We start from the raw sequence: 9,293 nt of genomic DNA, 5'->3' as shown, positions 1-9,293 counted from the left end.
TGGTCATAAAACAGGCCTCAACAGATACAGAAAGATAGAAATAATCCCATGTGTCCTATCAGACCACCACGGGGTAAAGCTGGACTTCAAAAATAATAAGGGAGAACGTCCGCATATACATGGGAGGTGAACAATGCTCTACTCCATGATAACCTGGTCAAGGAAGAAATAAAGAAAGAAATTAAAGACTTCTTAGAATTTAATGAAAATGAAGGTACAACATACCCAAACTTATGGGACACAATGAAGGCTGTGCTAAGAGGAAAACTCACAGCTCCGAGTGCCTGTAGAAGGAAACAGGAGAGAGCATATATCAGCAGCTTGACAGCACACCTAAAATATCTAGAACAAAAAGAAGCAAATACACCCAGGAGGAGTAGAAGGCAGGAAATAATCAAACTCAGAGCTGAAAGCAGCCAAATAGAAACAAAAAGGACCATACAAAGAATCAGCAGAACCAAAGTTGGTTCTTTGAGGAAATCAACAAGATAGATTAACCCTTAGCCAGACTAATGAGAGGACACAGAGAGTGTGTCCAAATTAACAAAATCAGAAATGAAAAAGGAGACATAACTACAGAAACAGAAGAAATTCAAAAAATCATCAGATCCTACTGCAAAAGCATATATTCAACAAAACTTGAAAATCTGCAGGAATTGGACAATTTCCTAGACAGATACCAGGTACCCAAGTTAAATCAGGAACAGATAAACCATTTAAAAAAAAAACCCATAACTCCTAGAGAAATAGAAGCGGTCATTAAAGATCTCCCAAACAAAAAAAGCCCAGGTCCAGATGGGTTCAGTGTAGAAGTCTACCACAACCTCATAGAAGACCTCATACCAATACTATCCACAGTATTCCACAAAATTGAAACAGATGGAGCACTACCGAATTCCTTCTATGAAGCCACAATTACTCTTATACCTAAACCACACAAAGACCCAACAAAGAAAGAAAACTTCAGACCAATTTCCCTTATGAATATCAATGCAAAAATACTCAATAAAATTCTGGCAAACCGAATCCAAGAGCACATCAAAACACTCATCCACCATGATCAAGTAGGCTTCATCCCAGGCATGCAGGGATGGTTTAATATACGGAAAACCATCAATGTGATCCATTATATAAACAAACTGAAAGAACAAAACCACATGATCATTTCAATAGATGCTGAGAAAGCATTTGACAAAATTCAACACCCCTTCATGATAAAAGTCCTGGAAAGAATAGAAATTCAAGGCCCATACCTAAACAAAGTAAAAGCCATATACAGCAAACCAGTTGCTAACATTAAACTAAATGGAGAGAAACTTGAAGCAATCCCACTAAAATCAGTGACTAGACAAGGCTGCCCACTCTCTCCCTACTTATTCAATATAGTTCTTGAAGTTCTAGCCAGAGCAATCAGACAACAAAAGGAGATCAAAGGGATACAGATTGGAAAAGAAGAATTCAAAATATCACTATTTGCAGATGATATGATAGTATAATTAAGAGATCCCAAAAGTTCCACCAGAGAACTACTAAACCTGATAAACACCTTCAGTAAAGTGGCTGGGTATAAAATTAACTCAAATAAATCAGTAGCCTTCCTCTACACAAAAGAGAAACAAGCCGAGTACGAAATTAGGGAAATGACACCCTTCATAATAGTCCCAAATATTATAAAATACCTAGGTATGACTTTAACCAAGCAAGTGAAAGATCTGTAGGATAAGAACTTCAAGCCTCTGAAGAAAGAAATTGAAGAAGACCTCAGAAGATGGAAAGATCTCCCATGCTCATGGATTGGCAGGATTAATATAGTAAAAATGGCCATTTTACCAAAAGCGATCTACAGATTCAATGCACTCCCCATCAAAATACCAATTCAATTCTTCAGAGCATTAGACAGAACAATTTGCAAATTCATCTGGAATAACAAAAAACCCAGGATAGCTAAAACTATCCTCAACAATAAAAGGACTTCTGGGGGAATCACTATCCCTGAACTCAAGCAGTATTACAGAGCAATAGTGATAAAAACTGCATGGTATTTTTACAGAGACAGACAGACAGACCAGTGGAATAGAATTGAAGACCCAGAAATGAAACCACACACCTATGGGCACTTGATTTTTGACAAAGGAGCCAAAACCATCCAATGGAAAAAAGCTAGCATTTTCAGCAAATGGCACTGGTTCAACTGGGGGTCAGCATGTAGAAGAATGCAGATCGATCCATGCTTATCACCCTGCACAAAGCTTAAGTCCAAGTGGATCAAGGACTTCCACATCAAACCAGATACACTCAAACTAATAGAAGAGAAAGTGGGGAATCATCTCAAAAATATGGGCACTGGGGAAATTTTCCTGAACAAAACACCAATGGTTTATGCTCTAAGATTAAGAATCGACAAATGGGATCTCATAAAACTGCAAAACTTCTGTAAGGCAAAGGACACTGTTGTTAGGACAAAACAGCAACCAACAGACTGGGAAAAGATCTTTACCAGTCCTACAACTGATAGAGGTCTTATTTCTAAAATATACAAAGAACTGAAGAAGTTAGACCGCAGGGAGACAAATAACCCTATTAAAAAATGGGTTCAGAGCTAAACAAAGAATTCACAGCTGAGGAATGCCGAATGGCTGAGAAACACCTAAAGAAATGTTCAACATCTTCAGGAGTAAGGGAAATGCAAATCAAAACAACCCTGAAATTTCACCTCACACCAGTGAGAATGGCTAAGATCAAAAACTCAGGTGACAGCAAATGCTGGTGAGGATGTTGAGAAAGAGGAACACTCCTCCATGATTGGTGGGATTGCAGACTGGTATAACCATTCTGGAAATCAGTCTGGAGGATCCTCAGAAAATTGGACATTGAACTACCTGAGGACTCAGCTATACCACTCTTGGGCATATACCCAAAAGATGCCCCCAACATATAACAATGACACATGCTCCACTATGTTCATAGCAGCCTTATTTATAATAGCCAGAAGCTGGAAAGAACCCAGATGCCCTTCAACAGAGTAATGGATACAGAAATGTGGTACATCTACACAATAATATTACTCACCTATCAAAAACAATGAGTTTATGAAATTCATAGGCAAATGGATGGAACTGGAAAATATCATCCTGAGTGAGGTAACACAATCACAGAAAAACACACATGGTATGCACATATTGGTAAGTGGATATTAGCCCAAATGTTCTAATTACCCTAGATGCACAGACCACATGAAACTCAAGAAGGATGACCAAAAGGCAAATGCTTCACTTCTTCTTTAAAAGGGGAACAAGAATACACTTGGGAGGGAATAGGGAGGCAAAGTTTAGAACAGAGGCAGAAGGAACACCCATTCAGAGCCTGCCCCACATGTGGCCCATACATATCCAGCCACCCAATTAGATAAGATGGATGAAGCAAAGAAGTGCAGGCTGACAGGAACCGGAGGTAGATCACTCCTGAAAGACACAGCCAGAATATAGCAAATACATAGATGAATGCCAGGAGCAAACCACTGAACTGAGAACGGGACCCCAGTTGAAGGAATCAGGAAAGGGCTAAAGAGCTGAAGGGGCTTGAGACCCCATATGAACAACAATGCCTACCAACCAGAGCTTCCAGGGACTAAGCCACTACCCAAAGACTATACATGGACTGACCCTGGGCTCCAACATCATAGGTAGCAATGAATAGCCTAGTAAGAGCACCAGTGGAAGGGGAAGCCCTTGATCCTGCCAAGACTGAACCCCCAGAGAACGTGATTGTTGGGGGAGGGTGGTAATGGTGGGAGGATGGGAAGGGGCACATCCATAGAAGAGGGGTGTTGGGGTTAGGGGGATGTTGGCCTGTAAACCGGCAAGGGGATAACAATCAAAATGTAAGTAAGAAATACTCAAGTTAATAAAGATGGAAAAAAACACCTCACCCCATAGAGATTCAGGGCTACCCCACCCCACCCCAAAACCACCCTGTGTGACTGTGGTGCATTGGGGGGCAGGTGAACTAGCTCAAACAGAATAAAACCCTGCTGTGATATCCAATATAGACTAGGACTCCAGGAGAGGGAGCGTGAGGCTTTGGTCACTCTGAGCTAAGCCATGACTCTCTGCAGGAAATTACTTCTACCTCTGGATTAATAGAACTGGACAGGAAAGCCACTACCCTCCATTAAGCACTTGTCTCCAGGACTTCCCCACCGCAAGCAAGGGCACTTTGCAAGTGACCTGTGCTCATGTGTGGCTTGAAGATGCTTCTTCACATGCATGATGCCCTGGGTTCTATCCCCACCAATGGGTGTGGGCTGGGGGAGGAAAGTGGCTCAGGAAATGGTTACATAAAGAAGACTCAGTGTCACTAGTGTTCACAAGGCAGAGAATAGGCTTCTAATCCAGCCAAACCACAAGCAAGAGACCTTGCCTGTGCAGATATAGCAGAGTGATCTTCATCCCCCCTCTTTCTTCCTCCAGCATCAGCCTAAGGGAAGCCTACCCAAACCAAGTGGTCCCCCACTCTTAGCTGTGTAACATGAGCTAGCTAGTGTGGGTAGCACAAAGGGCAGAGATGTGAACTGGAAGGCAGGACTCACCAGACACAGTGTAGTAAAAGAAAAACTGAGATCTTGGCTGGGAGAACAGAGAGTTTATTGGACTCAAATAGTGGGATGTTGAGAGGCATGTGTGGGAACCCAGCAGAACCCCAGATTTTTCTGTGTGTATGGAGGTGGTGGTACAGGGCCTTGGGTTTCTGCCTCTTCCCCATGCTGTCCACCTGCCCCCAAGGCCAAGAGCAGCAAACCACAACACAATGGCATTCCAGGAATTACAGATGTGAAAGCCTTAGAGAGGGGAGTGGGGCACCTACCCAGTAGGGGCTATAGAGTTGAAACAAGGTGTTCCACACCCTACCCCCACCTCAGAGTTCCTATAACCCATAATTTATCACTAGAGGCCTCCAGGGAGGAGTGAATACACATGAGGGGAAAAGGACAAGGGTGGTGGGGCCTTGGAGGGGCCATGACAGCAAGGTCTGCAGGAGGAATGAGCCCAGGCTGAACAGAAGCACTCTTCAGGTGCTGCCTCCATTGGGAACTGCTGCATTGCAAATATCTCTATTGCAACAGGAAATCTTCGAGTAGACAACGATACCCAGGATCCAAATAATTTGAGTACTCTTGGGGCAGATTGGAAGGCAGAGATTGCTCTTTACTTTCTGTCTTATAGAGTCTGCAAGACATCAGGGAGTGAGTTGCTTCTTATGTAGGGATGACAGAGCACCCCAAAGTCTGGGTCACATGTTAAAAGGCTTGGATGCCCAGACTTGTCTCTAAGGTATGTTGAAGCCAGACATGGTTGCTCAGACTTGTAACCCCAGAACTTGGAAGACTGAGGCAGGAGAATTTTTATGAGTTCAATTCCACACTGGGTTACATTGGGACTTCTGGGTTATCCTGGGCTAGAGTGAGACCCTGTCTCAAATAACAAAAAAACGAAACAACAATCAAAACCATGGACTGGTAAGGAGGCTTGGTGCATAAAGTGCTTGTTTGCACAAGCATGAGACCCCCTCCTCCCAGTTCTGGTCACTAAAGCCCATCAAAAAATGGGCAGGCATGGTGGCCTACTTGTATCTCTGTGCTTAAAATACAAAGATGTGGATCCCCCAAGATGATCTCACTGGCTAGACAAGCTGAACCTGAAAGATTTGAATTCAGTGTGACACCCTGGCTCAGCAAATAAAATAGTTGTCACAGGAGATTCCCATCATCTTTTGGGTCTCTTACACTTGTACCTCCCCAGTGTATGCACATCCACATGTGTGTGCACATGTGTCTTTACATGCAACATGCTGTGGAAGCAGCTCAGTCAGTGAAGTGCTTGACACATGGAAGCATTAAGGACCCAAGTTCAATTCCCAGCAACCATATAAATAGCTAGCCAAGCACCAGGTGCTAGTTATAATCCCCGTGCTGGGGAGAGGGAATCAGGGGGTCCTGGGAGCTCTCTGCCACCTCCCTTCTCTCCTTTCCTAGGTCCCAGTGAAAGATCTTGTCTCCAAAACCTGGTGGTTGGGACTGGAGACATGGCTCAGCAGTTCAAAAGCACTGGTTGCCCTTACAGAAGCCCAGGGTTTGGGCTCCAGACCTGATATGGTGGTTTACAACCTTCTGCACCTCCAGTTCCAGGAGAACCAAAACTAGTGTTTATTAAACAAATTAGATAGTGCCTAAGGAATGGTACTCAAGGATGTCCTCTGAGCTTCACATACATTATGTTACATTACATGCATTCATACATGTTCACCCACATTTATAGACAAACGCACACACACACACACACACACACACACACACACACACACACACACACACACACGCATACGCACCACAGAGACACAGCACAGTGTACGATCACTCAGTGGCATAGCAAAAAGGGCAACCAGCCTCTCAGACTCTTGCAGTTCCCTGGGAAGTTGCATCTAGGAGACCTACTTCAGGAGACAGGCAGGGTGTGGTCAGGAACAGGAAACTGCATAACAGGATGGGGCTGTTCCTGCCTTGTCTATCTGGAGGATATGTCGGAAACTGGGGTGTTGAAGGGTCTGAAATGTCCTAAGGTCTCCCTTCTATGAGCAATCCTGTCATCCTTTAGCCCTAGCTCCAGATTCCTTCACTATATACAAAGACTCACTAATGCTTCCAGCTCTCCAGGTCTGACAGCGAGGCCCTAGATGTAACCGAAGGGTAGGAGCAACACATGGCTACCCTGGCAACAGAGGGGGGAGGGGATGATGAACACCATGCATGCCAGTAGTTTCTATGATCCACACCCTAGAGCTTCCTCGGACCCCAGCAGTCCCCACTTGCAGGAGTCCCACTCCACCCCCAGGAGGTACCTACCTGGAAGGAGGGGGAACCATGGTCCAGAACATGTACCCAGAATTTTTCTTCTAACCACCCCCACCCATATTTGTACAGGATACTGGGAACTTACCCATGACAGTTTCTTCCACCTGAGAAACACAGACTCCATCAGGGTAGGGGCAGGTAGCTGATGAGCAGGTAGAAATAAGTGGGACTTCTATGCAACTGTAGCACTTTAAGCCCTGAGCTGAGAAAGAAGCCAATACATGAGGAGGGTTAGGGCATGCCCTTCCTAGCCCAGACCCCTCCTCTACAATGACTTTACTTCCACACAACTGCTGAACACTAGAACAGAGCAAGGACACTACTGCCCAGTCACCTCCACCAAAGCAAAAGTGAACCAAGCACAACAGTCGTTCAAATACGCTCGGTGCTGCTGTCTCAGCAAACCAGCCCCAGAGGAGAGACCTGGACCTCAAGAGGTATTAGAGAGACAGCCACCATAATGGGAAGGCATAGAAACCAAACGTCTGCTGAAGCAGTGAATGGGTGTATAAGTAGGTACTGGGGGCTGCCAGATGGGGAGGGTTGTTCTGACCTGTCCCACCCTAAACCTGCAGAGCTGGTCTCTGGGTCTTGGAGCTTGACTGAGCACTGAACCTCCCAGAGTCCAGCTCAACGCTGAGGCTTCCTGCAATACAGACATAACTGGATGTATAGGTGTATTTGAGCTCAGAACCCCTTAAAGTAAGGAAATTCTAGTATTTGGGCCTCATGTGGCATGGGCTGGGGCATAAGAAAAAGTCAAATGCCAAGAGTTAAGGATTCTAAAGCCCTTGACTTGTCAACTTGACCACAAAAGAAGCTTTTGCCAGTTTGTGTGTACACAAGTCAGTGTCCTGACTGGGAGGCAAGGGCAGCAGGGTAGAGTTGCTCTGGTGGCCAGGGTTTGTGGCAGAGGTTACTGCTCTCCAAGAGTCCCTCTGGCATGTGGTGATGGTTCCAAGGTAGGAACTGCCAGTTTACAGACCCAGGAAGCCCCCCAGCACAGGAGGCTTCACCCACCACAAGCCAGTCCCCATTCCCCTGACCCCAGCACACTTCACTGGGGATACACACACACACACACACACACACACAGGCCATACAGTGGAAATGCAGGTGTATCCACAACCCCGAGGCCCCATTTCCATCTACAGTGTACCCTGCTGCCCTCTCTCATTTTCCACCTCACCTCTTTCTGCACACAGTAGGGGCAGGAGAAGGATGAGCACACACGACTTCATAGCACAAGAACTGTTCATCCTCGGAGAAGGGGTGCACAGAGAAAACCTTGGAAATTGCATCCAGTTAATAGACTTCCAATCACGTCCCAGGGCTCCCACGCAGCTCAGGCATCCAATCCAACCCCCCAACACACACACACACACACACACACACACACACACACACACACACACACACACACACACACACACATACACAAACAGAGTTTTCTCCAAGGAATAGATGTCTGTCTACATCTCTTATCTCCCACCCACCCAGCTTTTCCTTCCTAACCCCAAACTGCCTCCCACAGCCCTATCAGGAGGCTCTTCCCTGTGCTTGCCAACTATCAGCTCCCTCCTGACACCAGTCCTTACTTCCTCTCTGTGACCAGGTTGCAGGCACCATGGAAAATTATAGCGCATGTGGACTTATATAAGTACTTTACTTTCCCTCAGCCCCTCCCATCTGACATCCTGAAAAGGGACAGTTTAGGGATATAGTTACCCCAGGTCTAATGTTTATTGCATAAGAGTTAACGGGGTTTGTTGGTTAGCTCAGGGAGCCAGATTTACAGTAGCTGGGGAGGGAAGACCACGCAGTTGGTGAGGGATCTCGGTGCTGGAAACTCAGAGGGCAGAAGGTTAGGGGCCCTGGGTGACTTGTGCTTACCGTTCAGAAAGCAAGGGAGGAAGCAACGTGCTCAACTTTTTCCGGGTTTTTGGTTTTTGTTTTTGTTTGTTTGTTTTTGTGTTTTGGATTTTCTGAGTCAGAGTTTCTCTGTGTGGTTTTGGCCGTCCTACGACTTCTTTGGTGAGACCAGGCTGGCTCGAACTCATAGCTATCAAAGGTGTGCGGTAGCTGCTACTGGTTCTGCCACAACCACCTGCCTTTTTCCTGTCTCTGAATAGGGGCATGGGTTGCAGTGGCTCAGAGCCCACAGCCCTCCTTCCTCTAAGCAGGTAAACTGCTGACTAATAGTTGGAGACTGGGTCTGGTGAGCAGGCCCCTAACAGCTTGTTGCATCCACAAAGTGAGAGTCCTGGGCCAAGAACTAACTGGCAACTGGGGTAGAAGTTACTAAGCAGGGTCTAATGTGTTTGGGTGATATCTGGGTTGTGGGGAGCAGGTGTGGCGGCAATCCCAAGATGGCGCCCGGGACTGC

The 9,293-nt window shown here is 45.8% G+C and overlaps 1 protein-coding gene across 1 annotated transcript; it reads right to left on the bottom strand.

Moving 5' to 3' along the window:
* Positions 1-5,067: 5,067 nt before the first annotated feature.
* Positions 5,068-8,244, bottom strand: LOC116890143 (lymphocyte antigen 6B-like). Its single transcript, XM_032890877.1, has 3 exons — positions 8,097-8,244; positions 6,993-7,109; positions 5,068-5,225 (listed from the first exon to the last, which is right to left on the bottom strand). The coding sequence occupies exons 1-3, from the start codon at positions 8,206-8,208 to the stop codon at positions 5,068-5,070; spliced, it is 387 nt and encodes a 128-aa protein (XP_032746768.1). The 5' UTR covers positions 8,209-8,244.
* Positions 8,245-9,293: the final 1,049 nt, after the last annotated feature.

Source organism: Rattus rattus, chromosome 1 (genome assembly GCF_011064425.1).
Source record: "Rattus rattus isolate New Zealand chromosome 1, Rrattus_CSIRO_v1, whole genome shotgun sequence".
Lineage (NCBI taxonomy): Eukaryota > Metazoa > Chordata > Mammalia > Rodentia > Muridae > Rattus > Rattus rattus.
The sequence above is the reverse complement of the archived record's forward strand: the minus strand, read 5'-3'. Positions and strand labels throughout refer to the sequence as shown.

Excerpts from the sequence above, each read along its gene's own strand:
- LOC116890143 (XM_032890877.1), bottom strand. The coding sequence starts at position 8,208 with ATGCAATTTCCAAGGTTTTCTCTGTGCACCCCTTCTCCGAGGATGAAC. Across the intron at positions 7,110-8,096 it reads CCTACTGTGTGCAGAAAGAG|CTCAGGGCTTAAAGTGCTAC; the intron begins GTGAGGTGGAAA and ends CTTCTTTCTCAG. Across the intron at positions 5,226-6,992 it reads GGTGGAAGAAACTGTCATGG|ACTCTATAAGACAGAAAGTA; the intron begins GTAAGTTCCCAG and ends GATGTCTTGCAG.